The sequence below is a fragment of the Narcine bancroftii genome, chromosome 14, assembly GCF_036971445.1.
Source record: "Narcine bancroftii isolate sNarBan1 chromosome 14, sNarBan1.hap1, whole genome shotgun sequence".
NCBI lineage: Eukaryota > Metazoa > Chordata > Chondrichthyes > Torpediniformes > Narcinidae > Narcine > Narcine bancroftii.
Genome location: NC_091482.1, coordinates 65,269,348 through 65,291,694, shown reverse-complemented (window position 1 = coordinate 65,291,694; position 22,347 = coordinate 65,269,348). Strand labels below are relative to the sequence as shown.

Here is a 22,347-nt window from a genome sequence, read left to right as displayed (position 1 = left end):
TAACACACCCACATTCATACTCATTAAAATGGAGAACATGGGAACAAGAGCAGCTCCTCAGAAGTTGTAGCTGTTGTCCGAGCCACAAAACTACAGAGGAGCTGGAAGTCTGATGTCCTGCCTAGCTTCCAGTTGAACATGGGAACAAGAGCAGTCTTCTGGCTTCAGCTGCTGCACAGATTCCTATTTAAAGGAGAAAAATATTATTCTTAGAGAACATCAAACAACAGCAGCATCATCGTAGAGGCACTAGAATCTGCAGGCGCTGGAATCTTGAGCAAACACCGAGAAGCTGGAGGGACTCGATGGGTCAGACAGCATCCGTGGAGAGAAATGGTCAGTGCGCTGCCCTTTACTTCTCGCTGGTGGGTTTGGAAGGTGCAGCCAAAAAAGTGAGTTGAGGCAGTCCTCTCAGTACCGTCTGCTGCTCGGGTGTGACAGGTGAGTGGGCGGTTGAAGGCGGGATGCCAAGCAAGCTGTTGAGCTTCACGTATTGTTCAGGCAAGTGGAGAGGGATCCACCATTAAATCAAATTGGTATTAAATCAAACAGAAAATTCAGAGAAACAATGTACCAAGAGGGTGGCAAGAATTTGGAATTTAACTTGAGGTATTGCGGTGAGACACATGTCGCGTGAGGAAGGAAGGAATGAAAGGAAACTTTGTTGGGACAAGGCACATAAGATGAGGGAAGATTGCTGTGGAATGTAAACAATGACTGTGGACAGGGGAAAGGAAACTCTCCCCAGTTCAGGCAGTATCCATGGGGAGAGAAGCAGGATTAGCATTTCAGGTGGTAGATCCTTTGTCAGAACAGTATTGAGTCAACAACGTGTGGTGTACAGCTGTGGTTAACATCTGGTCATTGACACCACGTCCTTCCTGCTCTGTAACAGGCTTCTGGTTGGTGCACCCTGGGCCGGCGTAGGAAAGCAACAGACTGGCGACGTGTATCGGTGTCCGGTGAGAAACCAAACAAGCTACGGATGTGGGAAACTGAACCTAGGTATCGTATGTGTCATCACACCATTGATTCAGTTGGCAAAGGGAGCTGACGTGTGTGGAGAACATCAAACTGAGAGAGAGAACATCTGATTCTGAGTTACTAAACTGGACATCAATTTATAGAGACAAATACAAGACTCTTCGTGAAATTCAGTGACAATGGCTGCAACAGTCTCCTGTAATTATACACAGGCAAGGATTCTTGAACTGAGTACCCTGCAGGATTATTTTCAACTACAATTCAGAATCGATGACACTGCTAAATGTTTCATGCTTACACACACACACACACACACACAGAGCCCGACTCGAAAGATGTAAGACTTCCTCCACGAAAGTTGGTAGATTTTTACTGCAATTCAATATTTTCTCAGTCAGTGTTAACAAAATCAGATTTTCAATCCCAGAATTTATTTATTTTATTTTAAATTCCACAGCCACTGGGCTGGGACCTAAATTCCCACACGAGATGATTAGTCTAAATCTCCAGACTGCTTACCATGTGAATTTACCCACAGGGACCCTGTATAAATCCAGGGTATTAATCCACCTCAAGATCCCCCATCCCTTTCTTCAATCCCACAACTACCTTGACGACACTTCCTCACACCCTGCCCCCCACCCCCACAAGGATTCTATTCTCTCAATTTCTCCGTCTCTGCCGCAGCTGCTCCCATATCTTCTAAATTGCCCGCCTTCTTCCAGAAACATGGCTTCCCCTCCACCACCATCAACTCAGCCCTCACCCACACCTCCTCCATTTCCTGCTCATCTGCCCTGGACCCTCTGCTCCCCAATGCAGCAAACACAGAATCCCCCTTGTTCTCATCTACTGCCCCACCAGCCTTCACAAACAACATTACCCTCTGGAATTTTTGGCACTTACAACAAGATCTCACTACCAGACACATCTTCCCCTCTCCACATTTCATAGGGACCTGCTCCCTCCATGATTCCCTCATGCAATCATCACTCCCAATCAGTCCCCTATGGCCACACTTGCCCCCACACTTGCCCCCACACTTGCCCCCACACTTGCCCCCACACTTGCCCCCACACTTGCCCCCACACTTGCCCCCACACTTGCCCCCACACTTGCCCCCACACTTGCCCCCACACTTGCCCCCACACTTGCCCCCACACTTGCCCCCACACTTGCCCCCACACTTGCCCCCACACTTGCCCCCACACTTGCCCCCACACTTGCCCCCACACTTGCCCCCACACTTGCCCCCACACTTGCCCCCACACTTGCCCCCACACTTGCCCCCACACTTGCCCCCACACTTGCCCCCACACTTGCCCCCACACTTGCCCCCACACTTGCCCCCACACTTGCCCCCACACTTGCCCCCACACTTGCCCCCACACTTGCCCCCACACTTGCCCCCACACTTGCCCCCACACTTGCCCCCACACTTGCCCCCACACTTGCCCCCACACTTGCCCCCACACTTGCCCCCACACTTGCCCCCACACTTGCCCCCACACTTGCCCCCACACTTGCCCCCACACTTGCCCCCACACTTGCCCCCACACTTGCCCCCACACTTGCCCCCACACTTGCCCCCACACTTGCCCCCACACTTGCCCCCACACTTGCCCCCACACTTGCCCCCACACTTGCCCCCACACTTGCCCCCACACTTGCCCCCACACTTGCCCCCACACTTGCCCCCACACTTGCCCCCACACTTGCCCCCACACTTGCCCCCACACTTGCCCCCACACTTGCCCCCACACTTGCCCCCACACTTGCCCCCACACTTGCCCCCACACTTGCCCCCACACTTGCCCCCACACTTGCCCCCACACTTGCCCCCACACTTGCCCCCACACTTGCCCCCACACTTGCCCCCACACTTGCCCCCACACTTGCCCCCACACTTGCCCCCACACCACAGTCTGGGGCCCAAAACAGGCCTTTCATGTGAACCAACACTAGAGACTGGGCGCAGATTGGGAGATCATTTTGGAGAGACCTCCATTCGGTCCGCACCAGTGACAGAGACCTCCCAGTGGCCAACTATTTCTGTTCTGTGTCACACTCCCACACTCACATGTCTGTCCGTGGCCTTGTGTATTATGCCACCAAGACCACCGGCGGATTGGAGCAACCACACCTGATTTTTTGTCTGGGCGATCTCCAGCCAAATGGCATTTTTCTGGTTTCTGCTAACCTGCTCTCCTCTTCCACCCCCCTTCCCTTACCCCATCAGCTCTCCTTCCCCTTCCCCCTCCTTTCACCCAGCCATCCCTCCTTCCCTTGCTTGCTGCTATTCCCTCCCTCCCTTCTCCACCTATCACCTCCTGCCTTTGCGACTACACCTTCCCCCAACTCTTTTATTCAGATGCCTTCCATCTTTCCAAGCCCGAAACGTCAGTTATGTATTTTTACCTGTACTATATAAAGGACACTGTTTGACCTGCTGAGTTGCTCCAACATTTGTATTTTTACTTCAACCACAGTGACTACAGATTTTCATATTCTACATTCCATATGCTTTGCCTGTGCTCCTCAGAAGTTGTAGCTGTTGTCCGAGCCACAAAACTACAGAGGAGCTGGAAGTCTGATGTCCTGCCTAGCTTCCAGTTGAACATGGGAACAAGAGCAGTCTTCCACAAAGGAAGAGTTGACCAGTGGTTCTCAACCTTTTTTTCCCCACTCACATACCACCTTAAGTAATCCCTAACTAACCAATCAGTGATCTGTGGTCAGTAATGGGTTACTTAAGGTGCTATGTGAATGGAAAGAAAAAGGTTGAGAACCACTGTTACAGATCCATTGAAATTTGTAGCAAGGCCCATCCCATCCATGATTCCAGATCTTTTTCTAAATGTCATGAGAGTTTCCACCATTTAATATTTCAGGGAATGAGATCCAGATCACTCAATAAGTAAAATAAACGTTTTCTCAACTCCTGTCTAATCCTTCCAATAACTCATTTAAGCTCTGACCCCAGTTACTGAGCAGTCTGAGGTGCAGTATTCTTTGTGTTCATCCTGGTTAATGTCTATTTTTTTACCGATACAAAACAACCCCAGCCAAGTCACAGGCCCCTCTCCTCTGCACCCTCTCTAGTTCTGCAGTACGGAGAGCAGGGCTGCGGCCAGTGCTGGTCGAATTAACACTTCATACTGTTCCAGTACTTGTATTCTGAGCCCTTATTCAATAAAGCTGAGCTCCCTTGATTGCCACTGGGATCTGTGGATGCACATTCCAAGATGCCTGTATTTCTCTGCACTCTTTGTGTCCCCCTAATCATCGTCTCTACCCATGTCCTCGCCTTGATCGCCCTTCACACCTGCATCGCCGCACACTTCTCTGAAGCGGATTTCTTTTGTCACTTTTCTGCCCAGCTAACCAGTCCCTTCTTTTGTCACCTGGAGTATATTTCCTCCCTATTCATAACAGTTTTAACAAGATTATTTATTTTGATGTCTATAATAAGTCCATGTACCACAGAAAGCAAGGGTAAGGCACTACTGTGCTTTACACAGGCAAGATTTCCAGCAACCATTCCCCTTTGAACTACTTTCAACACAATGCCCATTGTCCTGAGAAGGTACATCTCTTTTTATTGGAAAACAGTAAAGCATACTTCTTGCAGCATCTCCAGCCAAATAACACTAAAGAAAGTTTATTTAAAAAGGATTATTTCAAAATCTAATTAACCTGTTGTTTAAGTTAATATTTGAGTGAGAATATTTGTCTGACCACAGCTCTGGACTGAGAGAGTGCAGAGAAAGTTGGAGCCCAGGAATCTTGGTTTAAAGTGATCTACTGCCCAGGTTCAGGTTTTACAGGCTCAGCCCTGAAATACTGGTTACCCCTTGCTTCCTAAAGCTGCTGTGTGACCTGCTGAGGTCCTCCAGCACTTTTGTGCACAGCCCTGGGTCAGACCCCACACTGATCCCGCTGCCCTGCTCTCTCTCCTGACAGCCCTGTGTCATCTCTCCCGACAGCCGTGTCAGTCCCCACACTGCTCCCACAGCCCTGCTCTCTCCCACAGTCCTGTATCAATCCCTGCGAGCTTTCCAACTGAACTAAAAGAAGAGATTGACCAAGGAGACTACAAAGAATTCACCTTAGAGGAATTATCACTGTTCATTGGAAATATCAACAATATTTGCAATGACGTTACATTAACATATTACAAGAAAGTAAATAACAACAGTCACGTTATTGTACCATCATAACTGAAAGATTGTAAGTTGGACTATGTGATAGAACAGATTCTATCACCAATGTGTATATGTACATATGTACAGATGGTCGTGTAGGATGACTGTGATTGGCTGAGAGTGTAGCACCACCTACTGGCAGGTCTTAAAGGGATGCTCCGAGCCAGACCAGGTCATTCTGGACTGGTCGACCTACTTGTGATATGCTCCAGTCTTTTAGTTAATAAAAGCCTTGGTTTGGATCAACAAGTCTTTGGTTCTTTCGACGTGCATTACAGACCATTGTAAGTAGGGGAGCACCTGTGTAACAGACAGAGTCTGTCGATCTTCCTGTTTAACTCTTGTCTAACCTCCTGATCTTTTGTTCACCCAAGGAAGAGTCTCCCTCCCATACGTATCAGAACACAAAGATAACATGCGACTTGGGATGACTTTAACCAGTAACCCTCATGATCACTCCTTTGTGGTAAGGCTGTTTGCTTCTTTTCGTTATAAGCACATTTATATTGATACTCGGGGATTCAGAGGTTGACTGACGAGGAAAGATTGAGCAGAGTGGGTTCTTGTCTCCCAGAGTTCATGAGACCTGACAACATTGAGATATATCAGATTCTAATGGGCATCCACAGGGTGGATACTGTGAAGGTGTTGAGTCTCAGGTCAATCACAAGGCAAAGATGAGGAGGGCTGCTTTTCCCCAGGGTCAGCGTCATAACATGGCATTAGGGTAAACCGCAGGGATCACAATTTGACACTCAAAAACTAAGCATGGAGGAGGGGAAGTAGTGCCAACCCACCTACCATGAGCCTCCTCCTTGCACCACTGCCATCACACATGCCCCCACCCCCCCAAGTAACAGATAAATGCGCTGCTTATATTGCGTGGAGACTTGTGATGCTGGCGACGCTAGTGGGTGGGGGATCTCCGTACCTCAATTGGAGGCAATGCTTGCGGATATCCCTCTCCACCATGGCGCTGGTCCTGTTTTTCCCTCTGGAAGTCAGGGGTTTTTGAATCCACTACTGCTGTGGGTATTAAGTAACTGAACAGATTCAAGTTTGTGAGAGAGATTTGTTGAAGAAAGGGGAATGATGGATTAAGGGGAACAGGCAGACAAGTGGAGCTGAGCCAGTAATCAGATTGGCCGTGATCTTACTGAGCGGTCAAGCAGACTGAAGGGCCAACTCTTGCTCCGGTTTTCTTCAAACATCAGGACTTCAACACCGGATGTACCAGCAAACAGAGAGAGAAGTCGGGAGGGGGGGGGGGAACATAAGTCACCATAAACACAGCAATCCCCTGCAATCAGGGAGGTGATGAATGGACAGTGTATTAGCCCGGGTTGTGGGGGCGGTGGAATAATGACTGAGAGAGAAAATTGAACCGGGCATAGGAAATATGCCAGAGAAAGGGAAGCAAAAGAGAGTCACTCCCCAGGGTCACTGAATGTCCATGGATTTGCCTCCAGTGCTCCCACAGCCACATGGCCTTCAGACCAAACCAGGTGCGCACGTGACACGATCAGGAAGCCTCCAGCACCCTCTCACATCCTAGTTCCGACACGGTACCTCTCGAGCCCGTCCACAGCCTGGTCGGACTCCTTTGGACCCGCAGTCATTACCAGCCTATGTGGGTACCCCACCACGAGAGTCACCCACAGCCTGCCGCCTGGGCGCTATTTCAGCCTCAGAGCCCCTCACTGGTCCACAGCTGCGGTCATCTCCCCGTGGGTCATCTCCTTCTCAAACAGGGTGCGGTCTTCCCATTTTCAGGTGCCCTGCACCAGACCTCTGATTCCCTGCAGTTTGCAACCCCTCATGGCTGCTGTCGAGCATAGGCGCCACCATCTTGGGCCCAGACCCCACGGTTGTGGGATTTTAAAATAAGCCACTGTCAGCTCCCTTAATGGGCTGTTTAAAGCCTGCACGGAGCTGGTTGGGCTAGGTGGTTGGACTCCCCGCTCTCCGTGGGACCACACCAGCGGCAACACTGCCATTTTTTTCCCCATCGGTGATCCTGGCATCATCAGTATCTTAACCAACAAGACCATCTACCATCTTTGCACTTTGGAATCTTCCTGTGCACAAATAGCCGTTGCATTTTCAGCAATGAGAAAACTTGACCAGTTGCAAAATACTTGGGAGTGCTTGGAGCTCCGTGAAAATGCACCTGGAATGAGTTGTTGGACAAACACTGAACGGGTTGCCTCCTGACCCAAGGGAGAACAAGGCTAAATACAACGGCTAATACTGCAGATTGGATCCTGGCAAGAGCTCAACATTTACTGCAGTTTCAACCAGGGATATTTCAGACTGTGCCTTCACCAAGAACCCATTCATGGTAAAAGAAAATCCTTCCCAAAACCCGGCTACCTTCAAATGCATTTCAAGGCATTTCTTTCCTCCCTTTCCCACTGTTTCTTTTTGTGCAATATTTATTTTTTCATCTGTCAGGGTTCCTGAATCCGACTGAGCGAGCCAGCTGTACTAACAACTGCTTAAACTGGTGTTAACCTTTAGTGATGTGTTTCTCTGTGTGAGTTCTTGTTGGGTGCGTTGGTGAATTGGTGTGGGGAGATTTGTGTGAGGGGTCGAGAACTTGAGGAAGAGTGTGTGTGTGTGTGTGTGTGTGTGTGTGCGTGTGTCTGAGGAGCAGTTGTATGTGTTTGAGGAAATAACTGTTAAAAAAAAAGTGTTTGTACATTTAAGAGAGAGATTTTGTTTGTGTGGGTGTATGTTTGAGATCGAGCTGTTGCATTGTGTGTGTGACTGGTTTGTAGGTGGATGCATGGAGTGTTCAAAAGTTAATTTTTCCAGAGAGATGGAAGAGAACTGGCAGGAGAACTGACAAGCGGAAGGTTCCAGTTTAAAGATGCAGGCAAATGCTCCAATTGGCAGAAGGGATGTTTGACTTGGTACTTTGTTGTGACTTGGAATGTGCTTTCTTTTTCTTAAATTATTTTTGAATTTAACATATAAACTCACATACAAAATGTTAAGGAGAACATATAATAAGTCATCTCAAATACATACAATACATAAAAAGGATGGAACTAGACAGTTCCTTAATCCACATGAGACGCATGATTGAATGAATCCATGATAACACATATTTGCCAAATTAATTCAAATAAAAATTGCTAAAAAAACAAACATAAAAAACCCAAAAATCCAAATCCGATCGACCCCCCCCCCCCCCACCCCCACTCCCTCTAATCAAGGTAACCTTTGTAAAAGGAAAGGGAAATTATGGATTGGGTAGCGACATCCAGACATGGAACGTGCTTTCTGAGAGGATGGAAGCAGGTGCACAGAAATGGAAGTTGGATTTGTAGAGGAGAGGTTTCTGAATGTCCGGGTGCAGCGGAACTCGTTAGATGGAATTAGCAGAGTGGCTTTCTCCAGCAATGCACGACTCATCAAATGGAGAGAAACACAAAAGTCTGCAGACATGATTGTAGTAAACATTGTCTTCACCGGTTCCCCTTAGTACCGCCCCCCATCTATCCCTATGTCTCCTTTCCTCCACCTCTGTCTCACCCTCTCTCCCCTTTTCCCTCTGTCTCCTTCCCCCAGCTCTGTTTTTATCCCACCCCCAATTTATTCTCACCTTTTCATTTCCCCATATCTAATTATTGCCTATTGTCTGTTGGTTTGTTTCCCCCCCCCCCCCCCCCGCCCTCTCTTTCCTTCTCTCCAGCCTTTTAATTCAGACACCTGCCTGCTGCTTACTCGTACCCCGAAGAAGGGCTCAGGCCCGAAATGTCGCTTGTATATCTTTACCTCCTATGGACGCTGCGAGACAGGATGAGTTCCTCCAGCATCTCTGCGTTTTTAGGACTCATCAAACACTGTATTCTTAAACCCAGAATGAGAAAAGATAGAAACGTGCATTTCTATAGCACCTTTCACAATTCAGGGCATCCAAAGTTCCTTCCAACCAATGACATGCTTTGTAATGACTCACCAGTTGCATAGGAAATGCACAACAACCACCCCAAGCAAGGTCAGAATTAGAGTTCATTGTCACGAACATGTCACGAAATTCGTTGTTTTGCATCAAGGTTATAGGCGTAAAAAAAAATTGCCCAAAAATATTTTCAAAATGTAGCTAAATTAGTGCAAAAGAAGAGAAAATGAGGTATGGTCTGTGGTTCATTATCCATTCAGAAATCTAATGGCAGAGGGGCAGAAGCTATTTCTTCTCCATTGGGTGCTTGTCTTCAGGCTCCTGGACCTCTTTCCTGATGTTGGTAGTAAGAAGAGGGCACGGCCTGGGTGGTAAGGGTCCTTGATGATAGACGTTGATTTCTTGAGACACCACCTCTTAAAGATGTCCTTAAAGGAGTGAAGACTAATGCCCCTGATGGCACTGGCTGAGTTTACAACCTTGTGTAATTGTTTTCCTGTTCTATGTATTGGCACCTCCATACCAGACAGTGGTGCAACCAATCAGAATGCTCTCCACAGTTCACCTGTATAAATTTGCAACCCCTCGAGGAGATAACAAATTCCCAGCCAAGTATAGCTGCTGGCGTTCCTTCTTCGTGATTGCACCAATTTGAAGACCCCAGGATAGATCTTAACATAACAATTTACAGCACGGAAACAGGCCATTAGGCCCTTCTAGTCCGCACCGAACCAAACACTTAAAGTGGGATGTGAATGGAAAGAAAAAGGTTGATAATCACTGACAAGTCTAATATTTCCTCCTTCTGATGAAAGCCCACCAACCTGAAACGGGAAGTTCTCCGCCAGGTGTGCCTGATCTGGAGAATCATAAAATAGCTCCAATGCAGAAGGAGATCATTCAGCCAACTGAGTCAATACAGGCCCTCGGAAAGCAAATCTGCCAGTTACACTTCTCCACTCACCCCACATCCCTGATCTTGAAACGTTACCAGCCAAGCATTCAGAGATGTAATAATGACCACAATAATTCTGGTGACGTTGACTGCGGAATGAGTTTTGGACCAGACACCAGAGGTGGCTTCACACCTCGTCCTTGAATTCATGTCGAGGAATAGCCAGCAGGAAGCCACCTCACCAGTACTGGTCCACCTGCACGTGTGGCTGTTGTGTTTGGATGGGCATCAGGTTCAGTGGGATCACAGAGTGATGAGTCTGGACACAAGTGTAACAATCACTGCTCCCTCTAGGCTGTGCACTCATATGTTTTGCCACCAGCACACAAAGGAAGTTATTGTGCGCACAAGAGGTTAGTGACCTAAAATAAAGGAGTTATGTATAATATTATAATCCATGACTGCATAGAATGCAATCATACTTTTTTTTATAGTAAAACGTGCCAATACAGTTTGATTAGCCGTGAGAGACGGGCTGTGCCAAAACGATCTTGAAACTATTTCAAGTTTACATTTGTACAAGCATTCAGTGCACATAGACTTTTGTCACAGGAAAAACATTTGCACCACGTAAGATTTTGGTGCACAGTGACCACTGAAAATTAGAGGGAACCTTGGTTATCATCACAGGTAATTTTATTGAACACACGGGAGACAAACAGGGGAGAGCATCAAACAATACACTATCACTCTAATGCTAAACAACTACAGAGACATTCACATCAGACCTAGGTTGGACTCCGATACCAGAGGCCACCTATACTCTACAAGCTCATAGACAGGAGCTTCAGCAGACACTCCCAATCCCTGAACCTCAGGGTGTGTCTCAGAGTTAAGTAATATACGGTTACTAACACACTCTAACAAGACAGGGACTCAAACGCACACTCCCGGTTCCCTGTACTAACGGGGATGTGGCTCTCTGCAAGCACTGATCTATTGCAGTACTACGGCTTAAGAGTCATGCACACCTTACCCATGACACCTCCAGAAACTTCTGCAGTAGTATCCTGGCGTGGAGCCATGAGGCAAAGAGAAAGAATGTGCTATGCATTAATGTGTTATTCTGTTCTGCTCTGGGCGCCTAGCTAAGTTAAACGAGCCAATGGTAAGGTGTGCACTAATGGGTGGCCGGAGTCCAAACTTGATTGGCAGGTGACGTGACTTCCGAATAAGCTTCAGATGGGGAGGACACATGACCATCTGCAATACACAATATTCCAAACAGGCAGGGAGGCCACGTGTTTCTCCACAATCGACATATAACAGCAGCTGACCTTTCCCCTGATTAGGGTGTCGAGAATCATGAACCACTATTTCAAAAAAGGGGTGTAGTCAGTCAGGATATACTGTAGGCGCAAAGAAATTTCTCAATCCAGACGCAGGGAGAACATACAAATTCCTCACTGACAGTGCGGGATTCAAACCCTGGTCCCAATCGCTGGCGCTGTAAAGGCATTGCATTGATCGCTAAGGCAGGCAAATATTTACTATTAGCATTGCCCGGCACCCCGTACTGTCAGAGGAAGAGAAGCAACAGAGAATCCTCCCCCACCCCGAGTCACCGATTGTCTGCGGCTCAAGATTCCAGTTCAGTTCAAACCATCGGCAACCCAATCCCAGATCCAAACATCTGCCATGACGAGGAAGCCTTCAGCATCCGGAGCCCTTCAGAACCCCTCCTTGTCCTCAGCATCTCTCAAATCCCAGTTCCAATACCCAGCAGAATGTGAACACTTACTCAGCTTGGCAAGATGTTAATGGCAGAGTGCCACTGGGATTGGGAGTAAACCACAGCTTTTCACAAATGTTTTAAATAACTTAGACAAAGGCACACAAAGTATGTTCAAAGGTTCCTTTTATTGTGACTTAACAATACATTAAAATATAATATATGATATACTTTAACTAATGTCTGCCATAAGGCAAAGAGTTACATGAGCATTGCCCGAATCCCCTAACAATAGGAAAAAGAGAAGCAAAAGGGAGTCCCTTCAGAGTCACTGAGTGTCTGTGGATTCGCCTCCAATTCTTCCACAGTCGCACCGACTCCAGTTTGATCCATCGGCTGCCCGAGCTCCAGATCCAAACTTCTGACTCAATCAGCGCCCAAAACCCTTTGGGAACCTATCCTGCCCTCAGCACCCTCTGGAACCCCAGTTCCAATACCTGGTTCTCATGAGCCCGGTCCCAGCAGCCCGCAGTCTGTGCAGGTCCCCCGACCCGTAGGTTGCCCGCATCCTGTGTGGGTCCCTCTCACTGCTGCTGCTCCACCCGCCGAGCTCCTCCAACGGATTGTTTTTTTTGTTCCAGATTTCTTGATTCCCCACTCACCGGGATGTCATCTGGAATGGAGGGCTCTCATTGTAAGGAGGGATTGAATACTGGGCTGGGCTTATTCTCTCTGGAACATTGGAGACTGAGGCCGTAGATCAGATCAAGTCATAAAATTTCAGAAGCTTAGCAGGACTGTGGAGCGCTGCCCACCAGGGTGTCACAGGGAGCATTCAGCTAATTCCCTGAGCAACAGGTTCAGTGCCACAGTTGGCAGAAATGGTGAAATGGACTGGAAATGTAGCATGGTTAACTTAGTGGTTAGTGCAATGTGGGGTTACAGCGCCAGAGACTTAGGTTCAAATCCAGCACTCTCTGTAAGGTTTGTACGTTCTCCCCGTGTCCTCATGGGTTTTTCCTGGGTGCCCCGGTTTCCTCCCACTCTCCAAAATTTTTTGGTAAATTTGGGGGCACAGCTTCATGGGATGAAAAGGCCTGTTACCATGCTGTCTGTTTAATTTAAATTGAAAATTTAAATTTATATAAAGTGTCAGTATTGTGTGCCAGGAGCTCATTTTGTCCTGGTTTGCCCACAGACCTGCGGACCACTCTGGTCTCACGAGTGTGGGAGCTCCTACTACAGCACTGGCATCTGCTGCAGGATCAGCTCCAACTTCAAGAGTGCGCGAGCCTTCGCACCCGCCATCCAACGTATGCTGTTTGTCCTTGTCGCGTGTCTGTCGTGGTTAATGGGATGTGGTGTTTGGCCTCCTCACAGCATTGCAGATATGGATACTCAGAATCTCAGAAATGCTGTGGCCTCAAAGAAGACAAACGGCCCATTAAATCTATGCTGGCTACTGGTAGAGCAATTTGCCGGTCTCATTCCTCTCCACTTTTCCCCATTTCCTTGTAATTATTCCCTCTCGTGTCTGCTAAGACCATCTTGAAGGTCCTGATTAATTGTGATTTTCCATCAGCCTTGCAGTATCTGAGCTCTAGAAACCAGAACCTATTATGGGCTGAAGGGCCTGCTGGATGTACTATGTTCTAACCTGACTTTTCTTTGAGTACCATCCTTACACATTCCTCTTCTGCCCCAAATTCTACCTCCGTAATCTGCCGATCCTTGAACCATCCACCAATAGGAGTAGCTTCCACATCTTTATTCTGTCAGTACCCGGCAAGATGTCCTGCCGACTTTCTTTGCCACTGCAAAGACTCCAGGTTCTCCGTTCTAACGTTCAGCTGATCTCCCTCATTCCTGAAGCCATCCTCCTGAACCTTTACCACATCCTCTGTGAGATCTTCACTTCATGTGACCATCCACAAATGGACTTAATGCTCCAGTCTCACAGTCAACATACACCGAGGCTACTCTGTCCATCGACTTGCCTGGAAGTCTGCAAGGGTTGTGGCTTACTAATACCTTAAATGTAACCTCCATGGTTTTGCACTTTAGAGGGAGTGAGCCTTAATGTCAAGTACTTGATTGACATGGCATTGAACTTCAGTTGCTTCCTTTCGCAGGTTGTGAGACGTTTATGGACATTGTAATTGTTTTGGATGGTTCCAATAGCATCTATCCTTGGTATGAAGTCCAGAACTTCTTGATCAACATTCTGAAAAAATTTTACATTGGGCCCGGCCAGATACGGGTGAGTCGCACTTGAGTGCTGGTCCTTCCATTCATAATAGACGTGGGTGTGGCTCGTGCTTTATGTAAGACTCATTGTTTCCTACAAAGAGCAACTCAAGGGTTTTTGAAAGAAACACGAAAGTCTGCAGACTCTGTGATGGCAGTAAAAACCCAAACATGCTGGAGGAGCTCAGCAAGTCCCATAGGGGGGAAAGATATAGAACAGACGTTGCAGGCCTGAACCCTTCTTCAAAAGGTGAGAATTGATTGGGAAGGGGTGGCTGTGAATGCAAAGCTGGAGGAAAGGAGACAGAGGGAAAGGGAAAGAGAGAGAGGGGGAAAGAAGGGATAGGGGAAGACGTGAGACAAGGGGGAGCTAATGGAAACAAGAGATCGATACTGATGCCATCCGTTGGAGGGTGCCCAGATGGAAGACAACGTATTGTTCCTTCATTTTGCATGCGATGTCAGTCTGGCAGTGCAAGGGACCATGTCAGCAAGGGAATGGGGTGGGGAATTGAAATGGGTGTCCATTGGGAGATGCATGCTATTGCAGCGGGCAGAGGTAAGGTGCTCAATGAAGCAATCTCCCAGCCTGCGTCCAGTCTCTCCGACGTAGATAAGGTCTGGGGTTTTTGCCTTTGTTCCAAGGGGAAACGTGGCAGAGTGGATTCAAAACCATGGAACGAATGAATTATGAATGAAGGGAATAAGAGGGGGGTGATGAGCCAGAGCCAACAGACCTGGTCATGGATAATAGACGTTGCAGAGTTCATGAGGAGGTGTGTTCACAAAGTCAGTTGCTGAGATATGCAGCCCTGTCTAATCCTCATATGTTCTTCCTGCCCAAGTTTATTTGTCACAAGCTATTGTGATCAAATGGTGGAAACCTGCAAGATGTACAAACAGTTCATTAAATTTACTGTAACATCTTGGATGCCAAAATACTGATTATAAACTTCACCTTCTACGTTTGAATAAATAACTTCAGAACTTAACCAGAAAGAGTTCTTTACTTCAAACAAAGAACTGATTTATAATGAATCTGGTTCAACTGCAATAACCTGAGACAATTAATCTGAATTGCACAACCTTGAAGCTAGATGTTGTTAGGCCTCAATGGGCAGCTCGGTTTGCCCAGCAGCCAGTGCAATGCTATTACAGCGCCAGCAACCCGGGTTCGAATCGCGCGCTGTCCGTAAGCCTCTCTCTGTGTCTGTGTGGGTTTCCTCTGGGTATTCCGGATTCCGCCCACTATTCAAAACCGACTGGGTTGTAGGTTAATCTGGGTGTAATTGGGCGGTATGGCTTTCATTTGTCGGAATTGGCTTCTACTGAGTTGTAAATAAAATTTTAAAATGTTAAATTTAAACCAAGTCTTACAACAATAGCCCTCCATTTGAGGTAACTTGGTGAACCTTATATGCCCATATTGCTACCACATGCTCCCTGTAGCCTGATGATCAGATTTGTACACAATCGACCTCAATGTACCAGTGAGTAGAAACACAAAGCGGGAGAAACTCAGCAGGTCAGTGGACTTTATGTCGCACAGATAAAGATTCAGAACCAGCATTTTAGGCTTAAACCCTTCAAGGTTTTCCACGTATTATTGAGTAGGTCTGTTGAATGAGTTATGTTTACTGCTATATACATAAGCACAAGGAACAGATGGAAACTTTTGCTTGTTGGAACTTCACAAGTACATACAACACACAAACATAACAGCATATCAGAAGCAATCAGAAGGAAGAGGAATTATAGCAAAAAAGCAACAAATATTCATGGGGTGAACACGAAAGTCTATAGACACCGTGAGTGTAGTAAAACAAGGAGCAACACCTCGTATTTCCGTCTGGGCACCCTCCAATAGGATGCCATTCACATCGACTTCTCCAGTTTCCATTAAACCTCCCCCCACATATCCTTATTTCTCCTTTCCTCTAGCTCCCTCTCTTTCCTCCTGTCTCCTTTCCCCCAGCTCTGCATTCACAGAGCCACCTGCTCCCCGATCAATTCTCACCTTTCATCCTCTGTCCAATTATCACCTTTTGTCTTCTGGTCGGTGTTCCTTCCCCCCCTGCTCTTACTTTCCTTCTCCCCAGCCTGCTTTTTACTCAGACCATGAAAACGACGGTTATACATCTTTACCTCCTGCGGATGCTGCAAGACCAGCTGAGTTCCTCCAGCATTCCTGTTTCACAATAAATATTTATGGTTGGTAATAAATTACAGTTGCAGAAAAAGTTCTGAGACAGACAGATCTTTGGAGCCTTGGAGTAGTGTTACGGTTCAGGAAACAGGGATGTTTGAGAGATCGATAGCTGCTATGAAAATAACTGCCCTTCAGCCTAGAGTTGTCAGATGTGAGGCTTCAGAGTAGATTTTCAGGCTGAAGAAGGGTGCGCTGACCAAGGCTGCAGGTCCTGGAGAATCTTGCCCCTGAGCTGCCATGAACCCGCATTGCTGAGAGCCGGGAAAGCACACTCGGGTCAGGTAAGGCTTTGCGGTGGGTGTCTATCTATTCTTATACCTGGTGTTCCTTCTCTTCAGCTGGGGATTGTGCAGTATGGAGAGTCTGCCGTTCATGAATTCGAGCTGAGGGACTACAAGTCAGTAACTGATGTTGTCAAAGCCGCAAGGAGCATTGAGCAGCGAGGAGGAACGGAGACCAATACAGCGCATGGCATTGAGATTGCACGGTAACAGTGAATAGACCACAACTCCATACTTTTTTGGGAGTAAATGCTTAGCAGTCAACAGCAGGGATAATATTAACCTTGTATCCATCTGGCAGAGAGCTCCCACGACACAATAATCTTTCCATTATACACGCTGCCAGAATGTGCATAAAAATCAACGCATTGCAATTTGATCCGACTGACTGGATGCAGAGACGTTTCTGTGTGAGAACTCCAGGCACTCTAAAAGGACTCTCTTTTGCTTCTCTTTCTCTCGTACTGAAAGGGGCGCCGGGCGATACTAATAGTAACTCTGTGTCTGCCTTACAGCAGGCAGAAGGCAATTTTGTGTAATATTACATGTTCTGTACTATTACATACTGTACATGCCAGCGTATAGGATAATCCGATACTTAAAAGTGTCACCTCAAAATCAGAATAATCTTATCACTTGAGTATAAAATCTGAACCTTTAACAGCAAAGTCTCAACACCACTGCCACCCACCCGCTGGCGCCGACGAAATCTTCCGCATGTCCTTTTAGTTATCAACGAAGTCTCGGTGCTCCCCCACGGGATCCATCTGCCCAATCTGACTGCCTTCAGCTCTGTCCAGGCCTTAAATGGGCCGTTTCAGGACCCGACGTTGGTTTGTTTAAAATATGCAAATGAAATTAAAACCTTTACAGGGTAATTTGGTATTAAAATATTGTGATTGCTTTTAACAACATACACTAGTCAGCAATAAATGCCAGATTTGGGGGGGAGGGGTTGTGGGTCATCTTGTACAAAGGGTATTGCTCTAAACTTACATTTTAGGTAGAAATTCTGGGGTTCTTCTATACACAAATTGTCCAATACACCAGCAATAAAGGTATCTTGAACTCAGTTCAGGAGGCATTTAAGGACTCAGTCGGCCAGCTAATTATGGTTCAGAAGACTCTGGAATTGTTAACAAGCCCAGAATGTAGCATCTCGTGGTCATGATCAACTCCTTTCCAACGTAAAACCTTTGCTCCTTAGTTTGATGTAGGAACGTAATAAGTTAAATTTCTGGATTATTTGCTTGTTCACAAGATGTGGAAATGCCAACTTTTATTGACCACCCTTAATATCTTCTAAAGTAGAGAAGCAATTAAGAATCAGTCATGTTGGAGTCACATATGAAGCAGATTGGGTAGGGACAGCAGATTTTCTTCCTTGAAACACATTAATGAACCAGCTGAGTATTTAAGCCAATGCCGTGCCTTTATGGTTCCCCTTATTAAGGCTAGCATTAATTCCAGATGTTTATTTGATGACCCCCAACTGCCATCAGTGTATCAGTGGTCCAGAACCATGGCAGTTAGTTCAATACTTTTACTACTGCAGTACAGGAATTAGAAAGGAGAAGCCATTGACAGCGGCAGTGACCGTGAGTTTGTGGCATCACTGCATCCCATGGAGATCTTCTGTGGAGGGGAAGGGATGGTGTCGATGACACGCTCCCAAGTGTCGATGACACGCTCCCAAGTTGCTGCTAACTGTCACTTCACCTACCTCATCCAATTAGAAGGGGAGCACGAGCCTACAGTCAGTTATCTGGTTTTACCAAAATGCAGCGCAAGGTTTGCAATTCATATACAAGCGCTTCCAGGTCCTTCTGAATGGCAGCAAGCCATTTAAATACTCATCTGATCTTCCATTTTTCCTTCCAAAGTGGATAACCTCACATTTACCAACGTTCTACTCCACCTGCCAGATTCTTGCCCACTCATTTAACCTGAGAGATGATAAATACAAACGATAGATAATAAATATTCACAGTTACTACAGCCAAGAAAAAAGTGGTGTTCCAACAATGCAGACAGTCCGTTTGTGGGTTTGGTGATTGGTGTCGTAAGGACCCTGATAGCTGTTGGAAAGAAACTGTTCTTGAACCTAGAGGTGCTGAATTAATCACGAAGGGTTTCAAGTCCAGTCCTGACCATAAACTTTCTGAGCCAGGGTTGGTGACTGGTAGCAACCAGAGGGTGCTGATTTCCCTCTCCCTCCCACCCACCTCATTCCCCTCTCCCCATACATGGCCCTACCTAACCCAGGGGATCCCAAGGCAATTCAAGAGGTCGAAGCCCCACTCCGTCCACTGGGTACAGGAACTGAATGTGCAGATTATTTCACAGTGAAAGAAGAACAAACTTAGATCAAAAATAAACCTGCCTGAAACTCTGCTTTCCTTTGCACTTCCATAGTGGTGAGACTGGTAACTGTACTACATGGATCCCAACCACAGGATTGCAAACTAGCTCAAAACATACTGCAAGCATTTTTACTAATGCGAACCTTGCAGATTCTTTGGCAACTTCATAATCAATAGTCATAATGACTGGTTCAAGAGTCCTGTTTTCTGATTCATCCCTTTATTGTTGGATATTAATTCATGTCATGTACTCAAATATAAATAATATTATTACATTTAATGCTTCCATCCCTTTCAGGCCTCTGTATTGGTGTTTGTGGAATCATTCCTGCACTGATCATTTACACAAACCGTATACACTTGTGTAAAACTTGAGTTTTTAAGGCCATTTTTTAACGTTAAGTTTAGGGTGTTGACTATTACAACTTTTGACTGGGGTTCCGATGAGCAGCTGGGACTGGGTCATGTCGAGGGATCGGGATCTCTGATGGCCGGGCAGCCAGAACTCCGATGGACAGGTGGCTGGAGCCTAAGTGAGAATCCATGGTCGAGGAATTGAGAGCTCTGATAGGCAGGCAGTCGGAGCCTAGGAGAGAGCCCTCAGTCAAGGGGTCAAGAAATCTGATGGGTAGGCGGCCGAAGCCTAGGTGAGATTCCGCGGCCAAGGCATCAGGAACTCTGATGGGTAGGCGGCTGAGGCATAGATGAGAGCTAAGGCATGGGAGCTTCAATGGGCAGTTGACTGGGGCCTAGGCAAGACACCTTGGCTGTGGCATCTGGAGCTCGGATGGGCAGGGAGATGGGGCCAAAAATAGGGGGGGGTCGACTTTTACATGGTATCAACTTTTACATGAGTATATACAGCACTTTATATTCTCCCCACTTTCCAATCAAATCCCCCCACATTCTACCATTCACACACTCACTAGGGGCTATTTACAGTGTTGAAATACCTTATCAACCTGCCCTTCTTTGGGATGTGGGAAGAAACCAGAAACCCTGGAAGAAACCCCATGCAACCACAAGGAGAATGTGCAAACTCTGCTCAGACAGCTCAGCAGGTCAGAATTGACACTAGGTCACTGGAACTGTGAATCAGGAGCTGCCCAGATCCATTGAGTTAAATCCAGTTGACCATCTGAACAAGTATTCAGGATTGAAATAGAGGAATTTAAAACCGAGGAATTTCTTCAGCCAGAAAGTGGTGCCCTCTGGAATTTGCTACCATGGGCAGCTGTGGAAGTTGGGTCGTTGGGTGTATTTAAGGCAGAGATCGATAGGTATCTGAATAATCAGGGCATCAAAGCTTATGGGGAGTGGGGCTGAGTGGGAGAATGGATCAGCTCATGATAGAATGGCGGCGCAGACTAGATGGGTCAAATAGCCTACTTAGGTCTAAGTATTACATCATATCTTTAGGGTCAAGGTCCTCTTTTGGTGGTGAGAGTGAAGATGATGGGCATGGGCTTGTGAGTAACAGATCTGAGATGCGCTAGAGAGAAAGGGTAGTTCCATCTGTAGTAAGCTCTTCTGAAGCAGAGTATTCTTCAGCCTCAGTGCCCTTTGATGGTCTCCCACCAAGATCTCCCGTGTATTAAGTCTCAGTTATGATCATGAAAGTAGCTCACTGGTGTTCTTCGAAAAAAACAATCTGCTGTTCTTCCAAGGGTGAGGAGGGGAGGAATTCAGCAGGAGGACAGACCCCTTCGGCTCACAATGTCTGCGCTGAACATGATGCTCCCATTTACATAATCCTGTGCATCTTACACATGTGACATATCCCTTGGTTCCCTGCATACTCGTGAGTGTCTAGAAGCCTCTGAAACTCTACTAAATACAGAATTCTGATTCCACCACTACTTCTAGCCCATTCCAGCCACCTACCCTGAAACTTACCCTGCACATCGCATTAAACTACCCCCACCCCTCCCCAACACCATCTTAAATGTATGTCCTTTCATGTATGACAATTGTACACTAGCAAAAAGATCCTATCAATATCTCATAAGCTTCTATTAGGTCTCTGGCCTCCGACACCCCAGAGAAAGCAATCAAACTTACTCTCTGGTAAATCTTTTCTGCCCTGTTCCCCAAAGCTTCCTGTAAAGCGGTGACAAAACTGTACACAATATACCAAGTGTGGCTGAACCAAACTTTCATAAAGATGAAACATGACTTCCATACTTGCAAGAATCTCATGAATGAATGAAAGTTATTGTAAGCTCCTCTCACCAAGGCTCCTTGTTTGAACTGATGTGTGAATTCCATTCGTAGTACCTCACATCTGTCATGTTTGTTATCATCTCAAAGCATCTTCCAACCAAGGAACTACGTCGGCGCTGCCTTCACAGTTGTGTAGGCAAGAAGAGACATTGGTTTTGTGCCCAGCTAGGATTTAAACAATTTGAATAAGTGGGTTGATATGTTTTCTTCTGGTAGACAGGTTAGGGGAGGAATATTGACCTGGACAACAATTGCTGGCTCCTCAAACATGATAATTCACAGGAATATCCCATGAGCTCTGTCCTCCTTCTCAGCCAAGCTTTTGGTTACAGCTCCAAACAGCTTATTGAACATATATAGAGGGAGAGGGAGTGAGAGAGAGAGAGGAAGAAAAGGAGGAAAGAGAGAGAATTGGAAGAATGGCGCAGATATGGGCCAGAGACGAAGCAAAGATAAGGATTTAAAATTGAGTCATGAAACTGGTAAAATCTCTTCTGGTTAACTAATGTCCAAAGGGAATCTCACAGCCTTACAGTCCAAACTGTATGTAGCTCCAGACCTACAACAAAATCCTCTGAAATAAACCATCAGGGCAAACCTTGAGATTAGTGAGGACGGAGATCGTAGGGGATGCAGGAAGAGGTGGAGCTTCTATGGAGTCGGTGATGGGAATCCTGCTTTTGGAATGGGAAAGTCACCACATACCAAGGCAGGGATGAGGGGATGGGAAGAATTCCCTGTGCCCTGACCTGGGTAAAGAGTCTCCTTGTTATCTCTCTCAGCTCTGAGGCATTCAGCATCAGGAGGGGCGCAAGGAAAGAAGCCAAGAAAGTGATGATTGTTATAACCGACGGTGAATCACATGACAGCCCTCACCTGAAGCAAGTGATAGAGGACACGGAACGAGACAACATTACCCGCTACGCCATTGCGGTAGGTACTCATACAAACCACCCCTCCATCCACCAAGTCCACTACATTGGCACACATGACGACAAACAATTCACTTCAATAAGCAGGGAAGGTATAAACACGAGGTTACACATGATACAATATAATTGGTTACACAGCCTATACACCACGCACCAAAAGTTAAATAAATGGGACCCAACAGTATCAGATAGATGTTTTCGCTGTAAGAAGGGAACAACAGTACATGCAATTTGGGCATGTGAAAAAGTGGAAAAGTTTTGGGAAGATCTAAATCAGGTACTAAATAAAATCACAAAAAGCAACATACCAAAAAATCCAGAGATCTTTCTTCTAAGTAATATAAGAAGTAAAGAACTTGGCCTCGA

The 22,347-nt window shown here is 46.6% G+C and overlaps 1 protein-coding gene across 5 annotated transcripts in view; it reads left to right on the top strand.

Moving 5' to 3' along the window:
• itga11a (integrin, alpha 11a) overlaps positions 1-22,347 on the top strand; it is a 133,764-nt gene that overhangs the window by 39,130 nt on the left and 72,287 nt on the right. For all 5 annotated transcript variants that reach the window (XM_069910501.1, XM_069910503.1, XM_069910500.1 and 2 more), the window contains exons 3-8: positions 896-1,005; positions 5,564-5,655; positions 12,925-13,039; positions 13,859-13,986; positions 16,521-16,669; positions 21,832-21,982. In XM_069910501.1, the coding sequence (XP_069766602.1) occupies positions 896-1,005; positions 5,564-5,655; positions 12,925-13,039; positions 13,859-13,986; positions 16,521-16,669; positions 21,832-21,982 (745 nt within the window). The remainder of the gene's footprint in view (positions 1-895; positions 1,006-5,563; positions 5,656-12,924; positions 13,040-13,858; positions 13,987-16,520; positions 16,670-21,831; positions 21,983-22,347) is intronic.